The sequence below is a fragment of the Parus major genome, chromosome 5 (assembly GCF_001522545.3).
Source record: "Parus major isolate Abel chromosome 5, Parus_major1.1, whole genome shotgun sequence".
Taxonomy (NCBI): Eukaryota; Metazoa; Chordata; class Aves; order Passeriformes; family Paridae; genus Parus; species Parus major.
Window position 1 is genome coordinate 57,360,634 of NC_031774.1, and position 25,632 is coordinate 57,386,265.

The 25,632-nt window shown below is 40.4% G+C and overlaps 1 protein-coding gene across 13 annotated transcripts in view; it reads right to left on the reverse strand.

Annotated features, from left to right (window-relative positions):
- KIAA0586 (KIAA0586 ortholog) overlaps positions 1-25,632 on the reverse strand; it is an 85,523-nt gene that overhangs the window by 32,993 nt on the left and 26,898 nt on the right. For 4 of the 13 annotated variants that reach the window (XR_002001878.2, XM_015631303.3, XM_033514994.1 and 1 more), the window contains exons 22-30: positions 25,251-25,435; positions 22,900-23,059; positions 22,084-22,321; positions 21,296-21,537; positions 20,803-20,879; positions 19,016-19,150; positions 17,219-17,399; positions 13,789-13,928; positions 10,120-10,207 (exon numbers count right to left, since the gene is read on the reverse strand). Coding sequence is in view for 7 of the 13 variants with exons in the window: in XM_015631303.3 (XP_015486789.1) it covers positions 10,120-10,207; positions 13,789-13,928; positions 17,219-17,399; positions 19,016-19,150; positions 20,803-20,879; positions 21,296-21,537; positions 22,084-22,321; positions 22,900-23,059; positions 25,251-25,435 (1,446 nt within the window). In the remaining 6 variants the exon portion in view is untranslated. Of the gene's footprint in view, positions 1-5,005; positions 5,345-10,119; positions 10,208-12,189; positions 12,365-13,788; positions 13,929-17,218; positions 17,400-19,015; positions 19,151-20,802; positions 20,880-21,295; positions 21,538-22,083; positions 22,322-22,899; positions 23,060-25,250; positions 25,436-25,632 lie in introns of those variants that run through there. The other 9 variants (XR_001522248.3, XR_001522246.3, XR_004497815.1 and 6 more) reach the window with 7 other exon arrangements.

A 25,632-nucleotide genomic window follows, 5' to 3' on the forward strand; every position in this document is an offset into this window, starting at 1 on the left:
GAGTTAGGATGGAGAGCTACAGATCACCCTATTAAGTCTAAACCACTTTGACTGGCTAATTTTGAGCCAAAATATAAACATAATTCTACCAGACCTAGAAAAGGTGAGATGCATTTTCATTGTTCACATCTGGTTGATGATTTATTAATTTGTATTAAAAATACATGCCTATTTGACATTAAAAAAATAAAGAGTTAACTGGAAGGCAAAGTCATGCTGTACACAAAGAGAAACAGTTACTTCCCTGCAGCCAAAGCACTTGGGGAAAAAAAATGTATTTCACAGACCTGCTCCATATTTTGTGTCACACTCAACAGCTTTCACTCAGGTTGTTTAGAACAGTGCTTAAAACCAGCTCTTCCTTCTTTAACAGCAAAATTAAGTAAAATCTAATTTTTAGATTATAGCAGAACAGGACATACAAAGGTTCTATATTTTAATTAAGTTTTTCTAGGTGTAGGGGTTTTTTTTTCTCTCTCCTGAATGACAGCACTCATGATAAAAACCAGAGCACAGTAGTCCACAGACAAAGTTTAACCCATCTCCATCATTTACTACTGCTCTTTGCAAAGGCAGTCACCAAAAGCACATTTGCAAATGGTATTTCAGAGATGAGCATTTGTTGCACTTCACTTACAGAATCAGCTGCATGGAAGATGAAGAGGATTTCACTCCAGCTTTATGTTAGGAAATGTTATTCCACAGAGTTACAAAACACAGCCCCATGTGCAGCCTCAGCACTGAGCAACAGGTCATGCATGACAACTTTAATCTTCACTCACCAGTCCTTACCCTATTTTTTAACAAGAATGCTACTTTGGCAGCCTGCATTTCTCAAAATCAGCATGTTATCAAGGAGGAGCATTACCAGTATTTACATAGTGTTCTTCATTTGGAAGACATCCTAGATAACATTTACTCCGTGCTGTTGCTTTATTTGAAAACTTCATGGGCTCCTATTCTTAAGAAATTAATCCTGTGGGTTTGGGAACCCTATATTTATGTTTAATTACAAGCAGCCTTTGTATCACTGTATTGAGAAGGTGGAGCTGGACAAACCTGGCTTCTCTTTGGTGCATGAAGTGGAAGGTTTGTTTACTCCTAAAGCATGTAAAAAACAAGAAATTCAGTACCTAGTAACAACACTGGTCAGCAGCATGAAAACTGAGTGTAAATCAAGCCCATTCATAAACTAATAAGCAGTAGAATTTTAAAAATACGATTTGATTGTGGACACAAATTGTCTAAATACCCATTTTTATTGGCCACTTTGGTTCTCTTCATAACTTTACAGCTGTGCCTTGCCTCTCCTAGCAGTGCCAAAAATTTACAAAGCATTAAAAAAGAAAAAGAAGTTTATTGTCTGAGAATGACAGCTTCTGTGAATCCCCAGTCTGCTTTGTAAAAGAGGTCTGGGGGCAGGGAGTCAGAATTTGTGAGTTATTCAGAACTCACCTCATACACACTCATGTCCCAGGGATTTCTCTCCTACCCAGCCACCCCCCACACTAACAGCTGGCTCCTTCCAGCTTTTATGTAGTGCTTAAAAAGGCTGATTTGAGAGCAATTTAAGAACAGGTAAAGCTGAAGGGAGTCCAGCTGCCTCTGCCCAGGGCTCAGCAAACCCAGCAGAGTGGGGAGAGCAGAAGCTGCTCCTTCTGTTGTGCAGCTCTCAGGCTTGCACCAGCCACTGAATTATAAAAGGCAACATCTGCCTTCCCTACCAACCAGAAAAATGTAACAAACTCAGCACATGCTGAAGACATAAAGCCTGCATTTCTCCTATCACAGTGCTATATATGTTTCTCCAAGTTGAACTATGTTTGTAATACTCCTTGTCTTCACCTGTCACCAAACAGTATCCAGGCAATGTGTAGCCAGCACCCAAAAGCATCGAGACTTCCTGCTCTGATACTGCTGCCTTTTATAAAAAAAAAACTGAAAAGAAAAATGGGAGATAAGAGACCTAGTTAAATGACTGTTAATCCAAGTAAGGATGGTCATCCTAGGAGATGCTGTGGTGCATGTGCCAACTGAGCTAGCCCAGCCAGCAGCAGGTCTGCCTGAGACCTGGAACGCTTCCTGACTCAGCTCAGCTGGTACAGATGCATCAAGCTGTACACAGATAGGGACTGAGAAATGTAAATATATCTTATTCAGAAAACTGCCTTTGCAGGCTGTAATCTATGTGAGAAGCTGCAGAACAGTTTTGGACACAGAACCAAATGCCCTGCTGGAAAGGGAATGCTGTTCCTCCTGGAATCATGGAATCACAGACAGGTCTGGGTTGGAAAGGACCTTTGAAGATCATCCAGTTCCACCCCCTGCCATGGGCAGGGACACTTTCCACTATCCCAGGGTGCTCCAAGCCCCATCCAACCTGGCCTGGAACACTGCCAGGGATGGGGCAGCCACAGCTTCTCTGGGCAACCTGTGCCAGGGCCTTCCTACCCTCACAGCAAAAAATTTCTTCTTCACATCTAATCTAAACGTGACTCCTTTTAGTTTTAAACCACTGCCCCATATCCTGTCACTCTTTGCCTGTATAAAAAGTCCATCTCTCTCCTTTTTATGACCCCTTTAAGGTACTGGAAGGCCACAGTGAGGTGTCCTTGGAGTCTTCTCCAGGCTGAATAATCCCAGCCTGTCTCCACAGCAGAGGTGCTCCAGCCCTCTGATCACATCTTGCTGCAGTGACACACTGAGGCACATCCTTTAGAACAACCAGGAATCACAATTTACATTCTTTTACCATCACTGCTAACAAATAGGCATGTGAATTAAACTACTACAAGACCACAAAAATCCAGTGCCTCTTCACAACATTATGACAGCAGCTGATGTGCAAAAGGGACTTCAGATTCAATTTTATGTCTACAAATGAGCAACAGGTTCAGGAGAGACTGTTCTGATCCTCTTCCACGACCCACCACAACACACAGGCCACAGAACAGCTAACCATGCTTACTTTCTGGTTGCACATCAGTTCTTTTTAGTTAAACCATGGGCTCAGAGCTGTGGAACCACTAATTTGTGAGAAACTTCTCCCTCCAGAGAAGAACTAACTGGAAACAGCCCTGGGGCTGATGTAAGCATTAAGTACATGGGGAGTCTCTGTCCTTAGGTGGCTTGCCCAAGCCCATTAATTTTTTGTGTGTGTCCCCCATTTATATAAGCAATGTTTGCATGAAAGGGGAAAGCAGGTCAGCCTAGTCAGCTTGCCACCATCTGCTTTTATTCAGAGTTGCTCAAGATCAGTGCCAGTGGGATCAGTGCCCATTAAAGGGGTTTATTGTGTGTGTTTATTTTTTGCTCTTTACAATGAAGGCAACAGCAATTACTGTAAGTTTGTAAAAGTGCATACGAATTATAATCCTCAATACAAAGCTGCTTCAGTCAGATCCCAGCATGTTTAGGAATCCTAGACAAGCTGTGAGAAAAGCTGTCCTGGCACAACAATTTCCACAGACTGGGGAGGAGTGTGGTAGTGTCCAGGAGATCAGAGACTTGTATTAAATAGTTGTTATCAAGACCATCCCCTGTTTGGAACCCACAGCAACTCCAGCTGATTCACCATCACCTCAGGGTCTTGGACAAAAGAAAATGCCTCACATTGGAGCTTGACCCCCAGACAGGCTGACAATAGATGGATTTATACAACTAAAACTGGAACTGGTGAGAGATCAAAGGTAGGCTGCCAAAGTGGAAATTGCAGTTTGGAGCTCTCAGCTAGTACATTCCAACTCCTAAGAGTGGATGTACAGCAGCAAGAGGTAGCCTTTCTTTAAGGAGAATTCTGCCTAGGATATGCCTGGCCACTACAGACACAAGCTACCAAAACCCCTGAAATGAAACAAAATTATCAAAAACCCCCAAACAATTAAACTACTGTAAAAAACCCCATGCTAATTAGCAAAAAAGGGGTGGGTGGGAAAAAGAGAAAATACAGAGAATTGCATTACTAGAACTGCACTGCTTTGGTTCCAAGGTCATCACAGGTGTTTGAAAAGTAAATGCAATTATGACTAATTTTTTTAAAAATAAATTCCAAATAATTTGGATGTAAAATCCTTTATATTTTTATGATATACTTCAGAGCAGAAGATCCTCTGAACCTTCTGCTGTCTGGGTGATGTGATGTAGCCAGCTCAGCAGGCACCTGGACTAGGCACAACATGATATTTTGAGGTAAAAAGTATATAAAATGATAGGAAAAGGCCTTAAGCTGAAGGAGGGTAGATTTAAGTTAGATATGAGGATTTAACTCTTTAATTATATGGGTGCTGAGGCCCTGGCACAGGTTGCCCAGAGCAGCTGTGGCTGCCCCATCCCTGGAAGTGTCCCAGGCCAGGTTGGACAAGGCTTGGAGCAATCTGGGATGGTGGAAGGTGTCCCTGCCATGGCTGGGGTGGCACTGGATGGGCTTTAAGGTCCTTTCCAACCCAGACCTGTCTGTGATTCCATGATTCAATGAAAAAGGACAAACTCCAAATGTACATTGGGTGCTTTGGGCAGCAGTGTCCCAGGTTTTCAATTTATCTGCATGAAAAAGGGACTGGTCCCTCAGTATTTTCACATTACAGCCCCCACATATGACTGAAATATCAGGCTTAATTTTGGCATTGCCCTGAAGTTTAACTTGTGATCTATAAAACACACTTAGAGGGATGCCACAGGTCACTGGATTAGATCACCTGGAATCCTTTAAAATCTGGGCTTGAAGAGGGATGAGATTTTCAAATGTTTACTTTTGATTCCCAGAAAATCTGAATAAACACAAGCAAAAAAAAATCTAAATATTTGACAGTCTCCATAGGAAGTAATGCTTTCAGTAGTGATCACGTCACTTTGAAGAAGTTTTTCTTTCCCTTTCTGCACAAAAAAAACCCCATCTGGTGCTAGAATTTCACTGAAAATCCCTGCTGCTGTGTTCAGACCAGAGGAGGGGCTTGATACAGGAACACACCCTGAAATTCAGCAAAATAAACGTATTTAAACACAAAGATCTTCTCAAAAGGGAGGCTTTATTCTTTTTACTGTGTGCAAAATGGTTCCATGCAGAGACCACCCAAAGCCACAGCCAGCAGTGGATTCTCCTGAGGGCTGGATGAGGGAGGATGCAGTGAGCTGTGCAGGTTTCAGGATGGCTGTAAAGCACCATCAGCACGGGCACCAAGGGGAGGCTGAAAAGGGAAGTTTTCTGCCTTTGCACGTGGCAAAAGCCTCAGCACAAGGTCACAGCAATGCCACAGCAGCACAGAGAGCTGGGACACTTATGGAGGGTTGCAGGAAGAGAAGAATGAACTCTCAGCTTCTTAGAAGTTGAAGGAAATTGCCAAGTGACCTGTAGGGAAAGGATTCCATGGTGTGGAACTGGCCCCCAGAGGAGAATCCCTTCTCCCTGAGCCCAGCACTCAGCAGGAAACCCTCAGACTGCAAGGCAATATGACACTGCTTGGTACAGTTTTCTTCAAGTATAAACTGTGTTGTATTGGTTTTTTTAATTTCTCCATCTGACCACTCGTTTTTCGATTCGTTTAGGCGCCTCAAAAAATCAAATTACATTCTAGGAGTCTAAAAAACCAACCAGAGTTGTGCTTCACCTGCTTGCAGTTCTGCTTTTCACAGCTTTACGATAAATAAACGAGGGGAAGAAATGACAGGTGTATGAGACCATTTCCCAGGAAATGGGTACAAAGATGTGCACAGTCCCATGAAACCCACAGCAGCTCCTGGTGTTTGGTTCCTCGTGACTCAAACCTGAAGCAGCAGAACACACCCACAGCAGGACATCATCATCCACACTGAGACATTCACACAAGACTTTGCCTTAAGCTATGAAAAGTCCAACTTCTGGTTTAACATTTTGTCTGAAAAATAACTGAAGTAACCCTGTGGGGAAAGAAGCTGCCACAGATATAAATGACATTTGTTAACAGATAAATAATATTTACAAAAGCCAAGAAATGAAAAGCTCCTGTTCCAAACGTACTGGAACACAGCTAAATATTTACTTACAGGAATTCACAGTAGAAACTCTGAAGTGTGGCTACAGAGGATTTTATGTGGGATATTATTCAAAATGCACACTTATTACTAACATGCATGTTTTCTATTGCATGGGCTGTTGTGTAACTCCTGTGGACATGTGCAGAATAAACAAAACCTCCTTGAGAACTGACATTCTAAACCACTTGGAGCACCTAAAACCTAATGACTACTTACAGAAAAGACAGAACTTCTGTGGGAAATGCAGCCTTGCATTTCCTGACTTGCCCAAATGTAAAATACATTAACTGAGTGATGTCAGTGAGCCACCTGATAGCACAGAGAGGTAACTAGATAGGAAAACCAGAGGAAAAACACATCAGAAACATCCCTGGAAGAGTTCAAGGCCAGGCTGGACAGGGCTTGGAGCAACCTGGTCTAGTGGAAGTGTCCCTTCCCGTGGATGGGGTGAAACTAAATAATCTTTGAGGTCCTTTACAACCCACACCACTCTGTGAGTCTGTGACAAGAATTCTGAAGAAGCACTGAAAAAAACTTACATGAAAAACTTGCCTGAAAAATGCCTTAACTACAGCTAAGTGATTTCATTGCTCCAATTTCCAAGATCTTCCCTCAGAAATTAGGCAAATTCAAGGAGCATTACAGGCTACACAGACTATTTCAGCCTCTCAGGTTGTGGTGGTTCTCCCTGCAGTGTGGAAGAAGAGCTTTGGCTTGCTTCACTGGCTGCTATATCCAGGGTGGTGTGGACAGTCTTTAGCAAAAGCCTTCAGTGAAATTCAGGCCAAAAAAAAAAAGGAACAGCAGGATATTAAGGGAAAAGTAAGCTTTCAGTAGAACAGTCATTGAGTTTGACCAAAACAGTTCCAAGAAAAAAAGAAAGACCTTTAGCCTTATCCTAATCTTCTTCCTTCCTTCAAGCATCTGTTACAGATTTGCCTCATGCCACAATAGTTTTAAGAAAAAATAACCCAAAACCTAACTCAGAGCAATTCCTGGCTAAAGAAGAAAGACAAAGAAGTATTTTGTTATAGCCATATTTTACAGCTTTCAATGCAGCCTAATGTCAGTGTTAGCACAGAAGCAGCCCATTTTCAATACTGAACAACTATGGAATTCTTGTTTTTATACAGATTGTTTTAAGGCCTTCTTGTCATCTTATTCATTTATTGCACAGATCATCTCCTCCCACAAGCAGTTGTGCAATCTCTCTGTGGAAACAAAGCCAATTGCTTCATGTCCCAATATTCCTTTTCCATGTATTTACACTGCCTGAATAAAATTCACGAGCTGGAGATAAAAAGGAATTACTATCATCAAGTTGTGCTCTCTAGGTTGCATTTTGAGAATCTATGCTGTAGGAAAATAATTAAGTGAAGATATATCTACCTCTGAACTGCTCATATTAAAGTTGAAAAACGCTCTGTACTCAAGCATTGCCACCTGTTCTTTCATTTTAATTTAAAAATTCTGAATCCCTTTAATGTAAGCCTGAAAATGCTTAAATTCTGGAAATACGAGCATTCACCAACCACAACAATTACTATCCTATTAAATTCATGAAGATATATGAAAGAATAGTACAAAGATTAAAGGGTATTATAAAGCCAAAAATACATATGCATGTATATTATGTACTACAACTATATGTTTTCAAACCACTGTCTCCACTATGTCTAGAGAAGGCACACATTTCAATTAATAATGCATCCAGGCTTGATTTTCAGTTGTAACTTTTCAGGAGATTTTACCCTTTCAGGCATGATATTGTAACAGTCCTGAACTTCAACTTTCATTAGAAGCCATCAATCAACTTTCTTTCAGTAAAAACACATGTTCACTGCAGACCACAGAAATTTTTAAACAACAAAAGAAAGCTCTAATGTGTATATATGTTTATGGCCACCAAAAGATGAATCAAATCTTGTAATGTACTTATCAATTAAATAAAAATGAGGGTTTTTTTACATCCAACATGAAGTCCAAAACAATTTTCTCTCAACATTATGAATTCACACTTTATCTCAGGGCTTTGGATTTCCTAAAGTCTAATACCAATCCAACCACTTACCCTTTAAACCCTGAAAAACTACCAAAATGGTCCTGCCTCCAGAATGCCTCTGCATTTCCAGGCAAGCATTCCTTGTCCCTTGCTATCCCAGGGAAGGCAACCATCTGACATGAAGTTTTTATAAACAAGGTGCTTTGAACTTACAGGAACAGATGTGCTTAATTTTAAAATGTTGTATTTACTTAAACCCACGTACACTTATCATGTTGCAGTCTTTCCTTTTTCTTTCAAATGCTTCTTATTAATTTTTACCCTCAACTTTTGGCCTGATTAAGGTCTCTGTGGTAAAGCTTAGACAGAGAAGACATCCTGGTTAAAAGTGACAGACAGTTGTTTCCATTTGCTAATCCTAGAGATTTTTATTGGCTTATTAAATATGTATACTTCAAATGAGATTTCAATTATCCTGGTATATAAATCATCTTTTTTTTTTTTTTCTTTTTGCTCCTCTCAAAGAAAATTGACTACTGCCATCTCCTGGTCACACATTTCCAGCTGACAGACACAGCTGGACCATGCCCAAACTCCTTGTGTTACAGTACAGATAAATGCAGAGGTAAAATAGGTAAACACAGACCTGCACTAAGTTGTGCCACTTCAGCTCTGGAAGCTTTTCCACTAATTATCCACAGATAATTTTTACATTATTCATCACTTTCTTCATATGCAAACCACGGTTTTGAAATTAGGTTCCAAGTCCCACGACCAATAACATTGGCCTGGGGCTTTTCTTACCACTTATAAATATTTGAAGCAAAATAATTCCCTTAGAATTCGATGAGATGCTTTTAAAAAAATTAAATGGAAGAAGTTCAAAGAATTATTTTTAAAAAGGCTTGAAGGAAGAATTTCTCTGTGCTAGGGTGGAGCAATTATAATTGCATATATTGCAGACAGGCAGGTTTTTTAGATTCTTGTTCTTAGAATGTAAGATTAAAACTGCTACACATCTCACTGTAGCACCTCCACAAACTTCTTATCTGCTAAAACAATTACCCATGGCAGTCATGTGCGCAGTTTATGCTATTCCCACACTGAGTTGAACTACAATCAACAAAAGATTTTTTTCTCCCTCTCTTTCATCATCCTGAACACCTTTACAAACACTGTTAAGCAACCTCCAAAAATAGCAGAGTTAATACTTAGTGTCCTTCAGAACAGAAAATCATTATCTGTTACACTCCAGCTTGAAGCCCATCTCAAACCAGGTCATTTTAACACTGAAAAGTTCTTTTTCTCCCCACATTTGCATGATCTTAACTTCACATTATCTTCCAGTTCTTCTGTAGCACTCCTGTGTTTTCTCAAGCACAGGAACCACTCCCTTTATCACAACATCATGAACATCTCGTTTGCTGAACAGCACTCTATAAAGCAATTAACATTCAGTTGACTACAGAAAATGCACATTGTAATGCTCTTGGCAAATCCAAATTGAAATAAATAATTGCCAAGATTCTCTCATGGCTTCCATACAGATATATTTCATAGAATCATAGAATGCATTGGGTTGGAAGGGACCTTAAAGCTCATCATTTCCACCCCCTGCCATGGCAGGGACACCTTCCACTATCCCAGGGTGCTCCAAGCCCTGTCCAACCTGGCCTGGAGCCCTTCAGGGATCCAGGAGCAGCCACAGCTTCTCTGGGCACCCTGTGCCAGGGCCTCCCCACCCTCACAGGGACTAGAATTTCTTCCCAACATCCCATCTAACCCTGCCCTCTGGCAGTGTGAAGCCACTGCCCACTGTCCTGCTACTCCATTTCCTTGTCCAAAGTCCCTCTCCAGGGACTGCAAAGGGATCCAAGGTCTCTCTGAAGCCTTCTCTTCTCCAGGCTGAATTTCCAATCTTTTCAGTGCACCCCAACAATAATGTAACTGTGTACACATACAGCCATAACTTTGTACACATCTATACAGCAATGTCTGGAAATGTTGTAGGAATGAAAAATTTTAAAAAATCAGCACAATTATGTCAGTATACAACATTTAGAAGTGATGCTTAACTGAGAGAACACTGCAGGTTGACATTGATTTACCTTCCTGTTGCATCTCCTCAGATTTCCTTCTCACAAAGATAACTCGGGGTCTCACAGTCTCAACGTGTGCAGCTCCTTGGCTTTCCTCCTAGGTATCATACATTAAAATCACATTACAAATCTCCCTTTTGATGTAAAAGCACAGCAAGATTACATTCAGCTTCAAGAAACATCCAAAGAAGTTTTTAAAGATTCATTAAACGTGTTCTCCCTACATCTGACTTCCAAGAGAATGCAGCTCTGATTTAGCCTATTACAGCTATTCCCTCTAGACAAACATCCTGGGAGCAGCAGGAATGGATGGATAAGTACCATTTAGACCTGAAGACACAGGAGACTTTAAATTTTTACTCAAAGCATGTAGTGGAAAGAACATAAAATTTCCCTGTTTTTTTTTCAATACCCAGGATATCTCCCCTAGGTATTACCCTCCTGACTAATAAGAGAAAGATGAAAGAGAAAAGAAATATAAAAATTTCAGCGCACAGGTAGGAAAACCCAGGCCAAATCTAGAATTTATTTCCTTGGCCATGATTTTAGAAAAAAAAACCCCACTTTCTTGCTCCAAGATCCATCCAGTCTGGTCCTGGACTGGATTCCCATTTCAGGGATGGGGCAGCCACAGCTTTTCTGGGCACCCTGTGCCCTCCCCACCCTCCCAGGGAAGAATTCCTTCCTAATCTCTAATCTAACCCTGCCCTCTAGCAGTTTAAAATCACTGTCCCTTGTCCTGTCACTATGTGCCTATCTGGAAGACTTAAGCTTTCTCTTAAAACAGACAAATTTAAAGACAAGATGAGAAAAAGGAGATTATTTTCTGAGAGCATGAAGGTCTCATGGAAGCGTGACTGAAGGACACCAATATATTAAATGAATATTAAATGTCAGCAGCATAGCAGTTCTCATTGGTCCATCTGAAGTGAGGTTTTTTTATACTGGATTTATAACACAGCAAAACTCAGTTTAAACTGAACCAAACAGAAGTTTTGAGATAACACAGATTCATAACCTACAATTATGCATTCCTGAAGATTAAAAAAAAACCATGTCTTTTGAAATACTAAAAAAATGAAAGCTAATGAGAATACCAAAGTGACAATCCCACTTAAAAAATGTGGATTGTATAAAAATTTCCATACTTATAAAAGAATATAATGAAAATATTTTGCAAGCAAGTGATTTTCTAAGATTTTAACAATGCACTTGGGACTTAAATTATTTAGATTTACCATCTCTGGAATGCGTAGCCACGCAAATATGACTTCAATGTTCCTGTCCCTCCCATGATCAAAATGATTTATTTAGATTAGGAAGAGCCCAGCTTCCTCCATGTCATTCTCTTCTTAGAGCTAAGACCATGGGGGCAAAATGGCCACAAATAACAGTCAATTCCTGTATTGTTGCACAAGAATGGACAGGAGGGGTCAAAGTAAAGATGCATTTAGTCTGGCTTTCTGTCTAACAGTGGCTAAAAGCATATATAAATCTCAAAAAAAAAAAAAAAAAGTCTAATGCCAGAAATGGAGGAGCAGCCAAGGAATTTGGGTAGATAAGAAAATTCCTGCATGACTTAAGCCATTTGTTTTGGACTGAGTGACCACACAGACTTCACTCTTCACGACTAAAAGGCATTTGCTTGTGCCCTGTGTGAAAACTCAGTGCTCTTTCTGCTGGTGAAAACCTGACCTACACACCAGTGCCAGGGAGAAAACAAAGCTGGCAGCTCCACAGCTCTGCCACAACCTCCCTGAGCCCAGGGTCCTGCTCACACGAGCTGCAGAAACCACCCAGGCTCTGCCATCACCTCCCAAGGCCCAGCAGGACACCATCTGAAATCCTGCATTTTCTCAGGTCTCTCAGCAAACTTTGCTCCTAAATAGATTTGTCTTCTGGCTTTGTAGTATGTAGGTGATACAGTTTCATTTCAATGAAGGCAAACATTGTCTGGAGATGTGGAACAAGATGTGAGAGTCAGTGACTAACTTGTGAGGAAATCCTTCAAGAAGTCTGAAGTGATTTCTGCCTTAAACATTGCATAAAATGAATGAATCATCCTGAAAGCCTCAGTACCTCTTGCTCTCTTTAGCTGGTATAATGTTACCAGAAAATCTGTCTCCTGCAGGCAGGTGACAAGGCAGATCCAATGGCAGAGCTGAACACAGATGCAATCCTTAATTAAACCAGGGGAAAGGTTCCTTCTTGTCACAAGGTAGATAAGGGCTGTCACAACAAGCTTTCCAATCACCTGGTACAGGGATTATTGTTTCATTTCAGAGAAGGGTGTACAGATCTTGCAGAGGATCTTACAGACACAGTAAACATCTCTCCTGGATGGAGCAAGCACTTATAAATATGATAACCTCCAAGAAATGACAGTGTTACCCTGTGAGAAAGTGATTTAGAGTTTTACATCAGGAATAACCACACTCAGGAAAAAAACACACCCAACAAAACCACACCAAGTTCTGGGGTTTGGTGGCATGGTTTGAAGGGAGGGTGTTTTGCATGCCAGCAGGCAAGGAAAAAAAGCCACACTAAGAGCTCAGAGCAAGGAAAAGTTTCTAAAGATAAGATAATGTACAACTACCTACAGATAAGGGATAAGATAATATATTAACTATCTGTATATCTTCTGTGAAAGACACAAGTGTTACCCTCTCTGTCACTACTACTTTTGGCTAGAATACACTTTTACCTGTGAACAGTAATTCCAAGAAAGTCTGTTCTGATGAGCTCGAAGTAAAAGAAGTGTAACATTAAAAATCTTCTCTGAAGATGCAGCACATCACTTCAGGTGACAAATTTAAGAACTGCTCAGACACCAATGGCACAATACACATCAAGGCTCAAAAACATAAAGCCAAAGGCACTTTAATGTAAGATACTTTAGATTATTTTTAATACAAATAAAGCATCAAATACCAAAAAAAAAAAAACATCAAGGAAGGACAGAATTTATCCATGAACACAGCAACCATGGTAAGTATATAATGCTTTTAAACACCCTGTGAAGCCTTACATATTAGAGAGCAGTCTGCCACCTCATTTTTAGCTTTTGTCACCTGTTACTTGAATTTAGTTAGCAAGTAAACCATCATCTCTAGGTAACAGCACATTCTAATAAAGTAGTAAAAAATTAACTGTCTAGATTTGAAGCAGAGATCAATAAGATGTTTCTCTACCTTTAAGTGCTCTGAGGTTCATCATCCCCCACTGCCTTTCCAACCCTGCCCCTACAAGGACAAAGGAAGCTCCTGCAATGCTGAGTCAGTGGGTTACAACTCATGAGGCCAAATCTCTGTTGTCACTTCCCCAGCCATGAATCCAGGATGTTATCCTGCATTGGAAGGACTGTGCCCCTAAAACATGGGAATGCCCCAATGAACACTGTATAGGAATGGATCCTGTGAGACCAGTGAAGCTGTGAGGAAGTGCAGAAAGTATAAAAAAGAGGGTCTGAGCTTTAAAGAAGGGATAAGGATTTGTTATGGGAAGCACAATCACCTTTACTGCACACATGCACTTTGACTGCAGCTTCTCAGCTGAATGTGTCACTTTAAATGCACCAGTTCTGTGATGCCTGGCATGATAGTGAAACAGGAAGATTTATTTTCCCAGGTTTCAGTTTGCTCCTTCTGACTAGGCACAGGAAAAGTCCTTTCAGCTCACCTGGGACAGATCCTCTGGGAGTGGTGACATTCTACAGCTTGGCTGGGCTGCTGGCAGAGCAGGATTTGAACCTGGCTGTGACTCCAGTCCAGCCAAAAGCACTGGACTAGGACTTGTATCTGCATCTTCAAGAATTTCTGCTGAGAGAAAAAAATTCCTTAATGATCTGGAGCCATAATCTCCCAGTCAACTCATGTGGCAGAAAGCGCAGCCTTTCAAACTTCCAACAGTGGGACATGCAGTGGTAAAGAGAATGATTTCCTCCTTACATGGCTCATTGTGTACCCTTTAAATTGCTCTTGTGGGGATAAAAATGAAATAAGAAATACATGGCTGTGGAAATTGAAAAAATAAATCAGCTTTATCATCTGTAGATTTCTAATGTGGCAGCATCTGAGAAAGCTTCAGAGCTGTACAGTTCATCATACCATTATATGCTTAATGAGCTTTATCATACTTAGTGGAAAGAAATTGCAAAAGCTTCTTCATTAAAATGTTTCACTCCTGTATGAACTAAAAGAAACCTGTATATAGTCTCTTTTAAAAGGATAATTTGCTCTCTAATCCAACATTTATCATGGCTTTGCAGCCTGCAAGTGTGTAAAACATCTTTATGAAAAATGTATTGACAGCTCATGAACTAACTTTAGCCTTCTGCTATCATACAGAGCCAAAGAACGAATTTTAAGCCTAATTAACTATAATCATTGCTTAATTAACTGTAATTATTGTTCACTTTAAGACTGCATGTGCCACATTTCATTTGCATGTTGGTTTTTATATCCCTGACTTTAAGCACTGGAAACAAGGCTTTATAAATGACTGATCAACAAGATGCTGTTATGTACCTATATGAGCAACACCTGCTCCATCCTATAAATGGACATTGTGTTTCCATAACACAAAAAAAAACTGGTCACAAAACTGAAAACCCAAAACAGACACACAGTCCCCACAGACACCTCTGTGAGTGATTCATTCTGACAGAGGAACTGAGTATCCACTGCAAGGTTTCATGTGCAGAGGTGCACACCCTCAAATATGTGAGCTCTGACACCCATGGGTGTAACTATAATTTAGTATTAGCCCTGAAAATAATTACCAAATAAAATGATGGACCTGAATTGTAGCTGTTGTGGCTATCAGGAAATAGTTGACTTGCACTAGAGGCTGAAGGACAGGCAATCACATCCCAGGGGAGAGAGAAAAAGGGTTTGGAAGGAAAGTGGAAACAATAACAGATCATTCCTTCCACCCTTCACCTGACCCTCCCTCCAAACCAGATTGTTTTCTATTCACTGTTCACTTCACTAACAAAAGGACTTAGAAACAAGGATTTCTGTTTCTCCTTGATATGAAAACAACTCTTGTCTTGAAAGCAGATCCAAGCTTTTATACAATGTCGTTTCCTTAGCAATGCAACAAATGACTGTGCTGTGTTCAGAGGTGGGGAGGGAAGCTAAATTAAAAATCATCAGAATGCAATAGAACTCAGTCTGGGATTATAAAGTTTATGTAAAAGCACAGGGCACTGCCCTATGGCAGTTAGTCCAGGGCACTTGCCTCCTCTTAAAAATATGCTGCAATAAAAACTAAAAACAACACTACAAGATTCAGAGATAAGCTTAAAAATCTGTAGAGAAACACACTGCTGGTGGATTAGCATCACATGCAGGAACAGGTTTGAGAAGTGTTAAAATATTTACAGGACAGTCAAAGGCCATCCTAAATTAAATTAAATAGATTAAAAAAATGTATTTTTAAAGATACAAGGAGATAGAACCCTGTTGTGCCAGATACAGACAAGGACAGCCTGGGTAAGGAGGACAAAAGGACAGACAGACATAGAGACAGGTTCTGCCATTAACAGGCACCCTCCAGCTCCCTGGTCCTGAGCACTGTTAGAGACTTACAGAAAAGAGAAATCCCAGAATGGTTTGAGTTGGAAGGAACCTTAAACCTCATCCTGTTCCATCCCTGCCATGGCAGGGACACCTTCCACTATCCCAGTTTGTTCCAAGCCCTGTCCAACCTGGCCTGGAGCACTGCCAGGGATCCAGGGGCAGCCACAGCTGCTCTGGGCTTCTCCATCCTCACAGAGAAGAATTTCTTCACCACATTTAATCTAAATCTCTCATCTTTGAGTTAAAACCATTCCCCCCTGTCTTACAGTCTGCAGATGATCTGATCACTGATTTATTGCTACATCACAGTGTCCTTAGTGCTGACTGACCTCTACCAACACAGAGACAAAGGAGTGACTTGGAGAAATCTCTTATCTCAGGAAACCTCATGCAACCCATCTCCAAACAACCTTCAACAAACTACTTTAAAGGAAAAGTTTGACAATAGATAAAGTACAGAACATATTTTCAAGGCTGACACTGGTGTAGTTGTCCAAAATGTTAGGTCATAGCTGGTTTAAAAGGTTATTGTGTGAGCAGTTCAAATGTTAATCACTTCAAAACCAAGCAAATATTCCACTTTCTCCAAGTTTGTTTTTGCCACGTGTTAAACACATTTAATTTCAATCCACTTCCTACTGGTCAAGGGTTAATAATGTGAGATAAGCTTCTCTTGTCAAATTCAGAAATGTGAAAATTAAAAGGACAGAAAACCAGCTGTTTGATCACTGTAATTTACACAACTTTTGATGAATGACTGCAACCACGTTTGTGTTGCAACAGTGTAGTAATTATTTCAGTCTAATTTAGACACATTTAAAACCACAGTCAACAAAATAGTTTCTACATGCTTGCAGCAGTTACATTAAAGGAGTATAAAAGGACATTTTCAGACAACAACAGAGAACCTGGGATAAAAAAATAAAGAAGAGGAAGGACAGGCCACTGGTTTCAGCACTACTTTCCACTGAAATAAAATAAATTTCCCTGCTTTACCACAGCAACATATCCCTGCTTTGTACAAGATGTGTGTGCCTAAGCCATCCATCTGGGAAAACATTAATTTTTATATCATTAGAGGAATATATGAAGCTAAAATATATTGCCATTTATGAGCCACTGCAGCATTGCCACGATGGAGTGATAAAAGGAGCAGTGCTGAGCAAGGGGACAGACAGAAGGAGCTTGAACTGCTGGTGTTAACACCTGTCCAATGGAAACTGCTTCCATCTGTTTCTCAGAACTGAATTTGACTTAAAAAAATAAGATACACACTTTAATTTTGTATAGGCAACTGGGTATTTGCCATGATTTTATTCCAATTGTAGAAAATTGCTAAGAAGAGTGAAGACAAGGCTTGAAACAAATCCAGCTCTTGAAAAAGGAATATTAATAATTTCATTGTAGGAATTGCCTGTAAATATTGGATTTTGAATGTATGGTCTGAAATTATTTCAGATTCTACTATGGAAAATCCTCCTAATACACATGAATATAATAGAGAAAAAATAAGAACCAACTTGTACCTCCAATTTGGGCAAGCTGCCCTGGAGATGCAGAGCGGAGACTCTGGTGTGGTCTGTTCCCAGAGCTCTGAGCAGCTGGATGCTCCATGAAAATGGAATTTCCCATCAGGATTCTCTCCTGTGCTCTGGTCAGCCTGGGTCTCTGACCTTCACTGAGTTCCCCAATGCTGCCATCAGAATCCTGCAGAGAACACCAAGACCACAGCACATATGAAAACCCAGAGTAAGTCTTCCAAACCCAGGCATTGTTTTCCAATTGCATTAACCCTGAAAGCATTTTTAAACTTACGTTTATTCTATTTACATTGGATGAAGAAAACAAGCCCTAGAGATATCATCTAGATTTGAAGCTAAGATCTCAATTTATCAGTACTGGACAGAAAAGAAACACTTGCAGCCAAACATTATTTATTTTGTTAGTGGTATCTCAACGTGATCAGAACCTAAGTTACATTTTTAGCACATGAAGCCTTTGATATTATAGATTTGGCCACTGTTGACTGCCTGACCTTGAAACATTGGCAGCATCTAAAAGCTATTGACTCTCTGCACTGCATGTCAGATAAAAGCTTCAATTTTCAAGTAGGTTTGGAGGGCACTAAAAATAGGGATGGTTCCCTGGATTCTGACTTTCAAAGCTGCAGGTTAAACCCAGGTTGCTTCCAGGTAGAATGCACACACACACACACACCCCACACAAATGTGCAGTTTCACTCTAAGGCAGTACAAGAAACATCCAGGAGAATGTTGATTCTCCTCTAAAGGAGAAGGGACACCTGCACACACCTTGCCAGAATCTGGGGACAGTTTATGAGTGCCCTGTATGGACAGACTGAGTGGTCTGTGACAATGGGAAAAGGAAAAAGCAAATCAGAGCTGCACTTGTAATTGGCAGTGCTGATGAGAAAATGTCACTGCAATTACAGGCAGACTTGGGAGTTAACACTGTAGAAAGCTTTTCACCAAGTCCAGCCACTGGAGCTCATTAGCAAAATAAACAATCAAAACCAAAAAATTAGCAAAGGAACAGCAAGGAAGTGAGTCAAGTTAGTAATTATTTAGACTAAACTGACCAAGACAGAAGGAAGAAACTGCATATGCATCAGCAGCATCACAAAAAAGCAGTATCTGCTGTAAATAAAGGTGCTCATGAACCATTGCTGCAGTATTCAAAGTTAATTTCCTTCAAACATTCCTCCAGCTATGTCAGTTAGAATGAACACCCAGTCCAAAGTGCTATTTTCCAACACAGAAATAACTCAGATGTGTGACAAAAAAATTGTGATGCAGATAATTACATTTTTCTGTGCCTCTTTTTTTTCTGCCAACTGAATAGGAATTTTTGAGGTTTTGTTCCAAGATCAGTTTCAACAGCATGTGCAAAGTACATGTAAACACTTGCTGGGTTGTTCCTCATAGCTCCCTAAAACACTCCTGTGGCTGTTAAATGCAGTGTATTTGTACTGTTAAGCATTCCACCTGCATTGCTGAAGTGACAGAAAATTCCCTGGTACTCCAAGTGGCAGGACAAACCTGGGACATGGGGACAGTCACACAAATATCTGCAAAATGAGGTACATATGATGTACAGATCGTTTATAGCACTGAGACTTCTTTAAAGAGTTTTACACAAGAACAAAGCAAACAGAAGTTGGATCCCTTGCAGCAGGGAATGAAGTGTATGAAGCTGTTTTACAGCCAACAGGAAGGATAAGCTTGGGATATTTTATCTACTTTTAAGTAGGAAAAAAATCACTTCAAAACTACTGTACTGGAAAGCCAAGAACTGTAAATTACCTCCAAGTATTCTACTGCTTTTTGTGCAAAAACAGGTGCTTGATTTAATTTGGTTAAAAGAGTCAGGACAGGATCCCTGTGATAGCCTTTATTCATTCTCCTCACCACCTGCCCTTCACTTGGAGGATCATAATCCTAGAACAAAGAAACAAAACAAAACAAAACAAATCCATGTAATGCATGCTCCAAAACTGGTTTTTGGTAGGAATTTGAATCATTCTTACTATAGTTCACAACCAAGCTTTTTTTAACAGTAAGTTTCCACACTGAAAAATTATGCCATGAAAATTCAAGCATTTAAAAATAAGCAAACAGATGACACACTGTTTTATCTTTTTACCCACAGATATGCACATTTCTTTATTTGATATAAAAGACTGCAACACTTAAAGAGGAACAAGGCCCTTCAGCCCTCCAAAGATCAGGGATGCAGTTAAATCCTAACAATCCTTTGCTAGCAACTATCTGGCTGCAGAGCTGCTCTCACCAGCAAGGAATTACCTTCCTCAACCAAACAGCCTGGACTGAGGATGGAGAAATACTAGAAGGAGCTACAATCCAGCTGACAAAAAGGGGGAAGAACATCTCAGCAGGCAAATGTTCCTCTGATGAAGAGAACTTTAATTTAGATGTATCTGATATCAGAGTTTCAAGCCCAGAGTTTAAGAGAGGAAGTGTGGCAGACAGAGGAGGCACCTCAAGATCTGCCAGTTCAGGACACAGTCTCACAACTGGGGGTTGTTTTGGGGGGACTCTGTGCAGAGCCAGGAGTTGGACTTGATCATTCTTGTGGGTCCCCTCCACCTGAGGATGTTCTCTGATGCTATGACTTGAATGAAATCATAGATATTAAATGGGAAGGTGAAGTGTGCCCATGACTGTGCAGAAATGTGTAGGAAGGACAGGCCAGGAGAAGAGGACTCCTGCTCCAGAACATTAAACTTGCCTTGTGGAGCTTGGAAGGCTCCTCTGGAAATTGTCCAGCCCAATCCAGCTGCCCAAGGCAGCCCTGCTTCCAGTGTTTGGCCACTCCACATTAAAAACATCTTTTATGTTTAAACCAAATTTCCTGAATTTCAGCCTCTGTCCACTCCCTCTTGTCTTTCACTGTCTCTTTCTATGTTACTTTTTCCCCCCCACATATTTATATATCGGTAATGTATAGCTTCCCCCAGAGCTTCCTCTCCTCCATATTCTCTCCTATGTCCTATAATTTATGTCACAGCTACATCTTACCAAGAAGCTTTACACAAAATCAGAGAGGGAAAGTCCAGGCATTTGAGGAATACCAAAAGAGAAAGGGAATGGAGATTACCTTGACTTGGGAGGCTTCCAGAACCATGGACTAGAGCAGACATCGGATAAGAAACTATTCTGATGTTTTAAGCAGCTTTAACTAACTCCAGCCTCAGCTAACCCACTTTAATAATTTAATCACACAAGCAATTAAAAGATGACTCAAAGCTGCAACAGCTCAGAGCATAGCAATGTTCTATTCTGTTTAACATGCCTTAAAACTAGAAACAATAAAGAAATAAAAGTGCAAAATGGCTCTCACATACAGAAGTACATAAATCATCCAGCTTTTTAAAAACATAAATTAGTTTGTATAATGTGATCTTTTTTCCTTTGTTGTTCTGACATTCTAGCACTCGTTTTGAGTATGCAGTTTAAAAGTGTGAATTAAAAAAGTTGGTGAGTGAAAATGTTTAAAGCACATCCAATTCAGCAGGATGCCCAAGGTGGAACCCACATTATCTCTGATTCTTTATGAAAGAGTTCCTTACCATTTCATTGGCATCTCGGAGAGTACTGGATAAGCTCTCAGTGAGGTTTGGAAGAGACAATCCTCCTTCTGCTAAGGCTGAAAAATATTTTATGTTACAACTATTAAAAACATTCAAGTTACGTGACAGAAAACCCAAGCCACATTCTTTAGTAAGTGCAACACTGTGCTATAGCAAATTTGGAAATTCCTACTGCCGGATGTCTATTATAAAGACATATTTTCATATTTCTTTTCATATTTCTTTGCTTTCAATAACAGCAAAGTACCACATGGTACTTCAGCAAGACAAGTCCCAATTATTTTCCAAGTTGATCTCATGACAAAAGAGCAGATTGAATCTTTTTTCTTTAATAAACAGCAGCGTTTTGTTCGGCGACGGGAAAAAGAACAACGAGGTCTTGTCAATCTTCACAATCTGGAAGTTAATGCTTGCAGCTTTAGAAGAATAAAAAAAACAGATAATTCAAATTCAAATTTCCACAGTTGGTTACCTGCTGCAGGCAGTGGCTGTCCATAGGGGAAGAGCAGCTCCCCTTCTGAGAGGGGTCTGTCTGTGGTCTCGGTCTCGGTGGGGGTGAGGCTGCTGTCCCGTGGGGACACCCCAGAGCTGGCCGTGGGCACAGGTGATGGCACCTGGGCACTGCTGGCAAAGGGCTCAAAGGACCTCGCTGGCAGCTGCTGAGATGGCAAAACCAAGGCCTCTGGTTCCTCATCATTGGCCACTGACATCTTCCTGCAAGGTCAGAATGTGCACTGTGAATGCACCAAGACACGCTGAACAGTGCAGACCAACATCTTAACTCAATACTGAAAAGAAACTAATGCTGAAGTATTTTTTCCAATGCAAGAGCACAGCATTTTCCAGAATAATTCAACAGTTAAAATGGTTAGATAAATAATGATATCTGTGAGTTTCTGGTTATAACTAAAAATTAGCATGTGTATTACCAAGGAGGCAATACAAAAATTAAAATACTAATAGCACAATATTTCATTGTCACTCTTTGTGTTACTGGCAGGTGTTCACTAAGTACAGTGTTCAGCAGGGCAATGAATCAGGGCTGATAAACCCTGAGAAAGGCCCTGATTTCTTATTTTTCTCTAAAATGCCCTTCAAGCAATTAAAAAAACTGAAAGCCCAAGCCTGGATTATCTCAAATGCCTCCTGATATATACATTAAGCACTTCTTTCTGCTGACATCTTGAGCATGTATGTTAAAAGAACATCCATATTTCAGCTTTTAAGAAATGAGACAATTATGCAGCCTGTTGAACTCACACAGCCCTGGGACAGAGAGGCTCTTCAGGGACAGGACTGGGGTTCTCTTCTTCCAGAGGAAGTTCTGCACCATCCCATGGGTTTGGAAGCTTTGGACTTTCCTTTTTATCAGCCTGGGAGCCCCATTCTAAGACAGGAGGGCTCGGTGTGGCTCCTGGGGAAGGTGTGGTGACAGGGGTGACCACAGGGGTGACCACAGGGGTGACCACATGGCCCATGGCAGCTGCAATCTCAACTCCTGCACGTGCAAAGACAAATTTCAGATCAGAAAGGAAAGCAGGAAATATATCTCAGACAGAGAGTCAGTTCTAACAAGCACTTGCAGTTTTTGTGATACTTTTTAATTGTTATAAAGACTAGATTAAGAATTGCTTCTTTTATGTACAGTGTTGGCACCTGAAGAAGTTTGAGTAAAACCTCAATTTCTTCCTCAAGGGAGACTGCTGTGCATTTTAAAAAACCAAGCTGCTTTACTGGAAGAGTGTACATTTGATTTAATTAACATTACAAGCACAGGAAGGAGCAAAAGACAGCTATTTTTCTGATGTGAGAAATTGTGGAGGGGGTGGGAGGGGTGGATATCACACAGACCATAGAAATGCGCATTAATTTTGAAAATAGAACTGTTACCAAATAAAAGATGTTTGCTTTCTATATAAATTAGCCTATAAATTCTTGTAGAACATGAGTTTCCACTTGAATTATAGCCTCAAGAATATTTATCTTGAGAGATAACATTTCTTTGAAGAAGAAAATTAAAGGCAGTAGATTAAAGCATATTTGCTACTTCTAAACTTCCATTATTATTTTCAATACCTGTTTCTTTAATTTTTTCATGTCCATGAACATCCCCCCTCATCTCTGGAGGAGATGGAGATGAATCTGGAGTTTTGACCTGAGGGGATTCTTTTTCTGAAGGTGGGGTTGGTGGTGGTGTGGCCTGGGGTGTTGGCACTGGAGTAGGCACAGGAGCCTCCTGAGGGGAAGAAAAATCATAAGCACAGTTAGGATCTCCCTGCAGAATTCCTGCCTTCCCAGGGAGAGCTGAGGAAGAGAGGGAAAGGCAGCTCATCACAGAACAGGAACATCCTGATTCTTCCATGGATCTAACTCCTCTGGGAAGCTGCACCAAGACAAAATAAATTAAAAGCAGTGAATTAGGCATTAAAAGGATTAAACTGGGAAATCATTATGTGTAGAACAGAAGAGACCATTTCAGTTGGAAGGGAGCTACAGTCATCACCCAGTCCAACTGCCTGACCAATTCAGGGCTGAGCAAAAGCTGAAATTTGTTGTTAAAGGCATTGTCCAAATGCCTCTGAAACACTCACAGGGGTTTGGGATACCAACCACCTCTTCAGGAAGCCTAATCCCATGTTAAACCACCCTCTTGGTAAAGAAATGCTTCCTAATGTCCAGTCCAAACATGAATTCTATTATTATATGGATTTTAATAAAGCACTTGAGACAATGTTAAGCAAGAAAAGATTTCATGCCATGGATAAAATTGAGTCAGTATGATGATTTTATGGTAAGAAGAATCAGCTAAAGAAGATTACAAACGAAGCAATAACCAAGACAGCAAAACACAAAAAGAAGCACAAACAGAACTGTGATGTTCCTTAAAAAGATGACAGCAATGGACATAAATATGACAAGCAAATATGATGGCTGTTGTTTGGGCAGCTGTGGAGGAATATGCTGGACCTTTCCAGGGTTTTTCCAGCCTTGTTCTCTGACATTTCATAAAGAAAGGAAGGCAAGGAGGCTATAGGAAGACTTCCAGGCTAGTTTCTGAAGAGTATGTCCTCAGGCTGATGATTTTTATTAAAATTTCTCATGGGAAGTGGAACCTGCCAGCACATTTGGCAGCTCACACCCAACCGAGTGACATGGTGAGCACCAGAGAACTCAGTAACAGCTGAAATTCAGTTCTAGACAGGAAAATTCACAGTGGGAAGGGAGAAGTCAAGAATGCATAAACTACATATTCAAGAACTTGTGCTATAGACTGAGCACAAATGGAAAAAGAAGAATTAAAAAAACTTTGGTAGCTATCCTTTAACTTGTGCTATTGTGCTACAAAATGTGGAAAGACTTTAAAAAGCATAATTAGGTACCTGGGATTCCAATAAAGGCAGGAGAGAATCACTATTACAGCTCAAGGCATTGAGGAAACCCCAACTTGGAGACCACATTATTATTAAAAATGTCTATTAGTGTTACCTGTGCTTAAAACAAATTTAAACTGGAAAACATCAAAGTGCTGCTTAACAGCACGACTCAAAAAATGGTTCACATATGGATGGTTGCTCTCTTTGCTAATCAAACAAGGGCCAAAGAGGACAAAACTCATCTCTTGGAGTGCACAAATATATATATATATATAGCAAGGAAATCTCAACCACTTCAGCTAAAGGATATTTCAGTTTAAGCTGATAGAGAAACAAAAGGGAGATCAGTAAACAGGATGGAAAACAGAAGAGGTTTCTGAGCATCAGAACAAGCTGAGAGGAACATCAAGCCCTCCTCAATCTGAAATGGAGTGGAAGAGATGCTGGGGGGCTCAGGTTAAGCCCTCAGCAGTGAAACCTTTACTTTTGCCTACAGAATCACCTCTTTGTCCCTTGCAGCAGGCAGGAGGAGGTTTTCCAGTCCATCTGCACTGCAGCAGGACAGAATGACTGATCCCACTTTCAACAAAGCCTTCCATAGTTGGATTTCTAAGCACAGCAATTTCCACAAGCATCCCAAAGACATTACACAACACCAGATTGCAGCACAGTCATGTTGTTATCAAAGTAGGAGCCAGCTGTCATTTGATTATCAAAGAGAACACAGGAAATTATCCTGTATTACAGGAAGCTCTACTCATCAATTAAGCATTTATTCAAAACTACTGAAGTCAAAACTCAGAAAGAATTAATAGTCATTTTAACAGATATTAAAGAATGGCTGCGAGCCCATAAGGCCAAAAATAATATTGCTCTCAGCTTCCATTTCTTCTTAGATGAGGAAATTAATTTCTTCATCTCTCATTTGTTTGCAAGAAAGCAGAATAACTATTTTTGGTTGAAAATAACATGAGCTATCTTTCAACAACATGAAATAAAGTACCAAGTCCCTCAGAAGTTCAGTAGGAAAGCTTAAATAAAACAGACTCTTACCATCACTGTGGTTGTGCTGGGAGGAACACTTGGATCAGGAACTGCTCTCTGAGCTCGACTGTCACCCAGCATGGTTGCAATGGTTTCACTGAGAGCTTCTTTTACAAAATCATTTATCATTTCTGAGTCCACAGGGATACCAGCATTGACAAAGAGCTGAAATCCTCCACCACCTGCGACTTCAACTGAAAATGAAGGAACATGAAGCACACAGCCAGGTCTCACTTCCTAAAATCCATGTACTGTACTGCAGCCACTCACTCTCTATGAAATTCTAAACATTCTTTGAAAAAAGTGATTTGTTTTTAAACTTCCAGATAAACAACAGTGGAGAAACAAATCAGGAGCATAAAAGAAGGCAACAGCAAAGGACAGGGACATC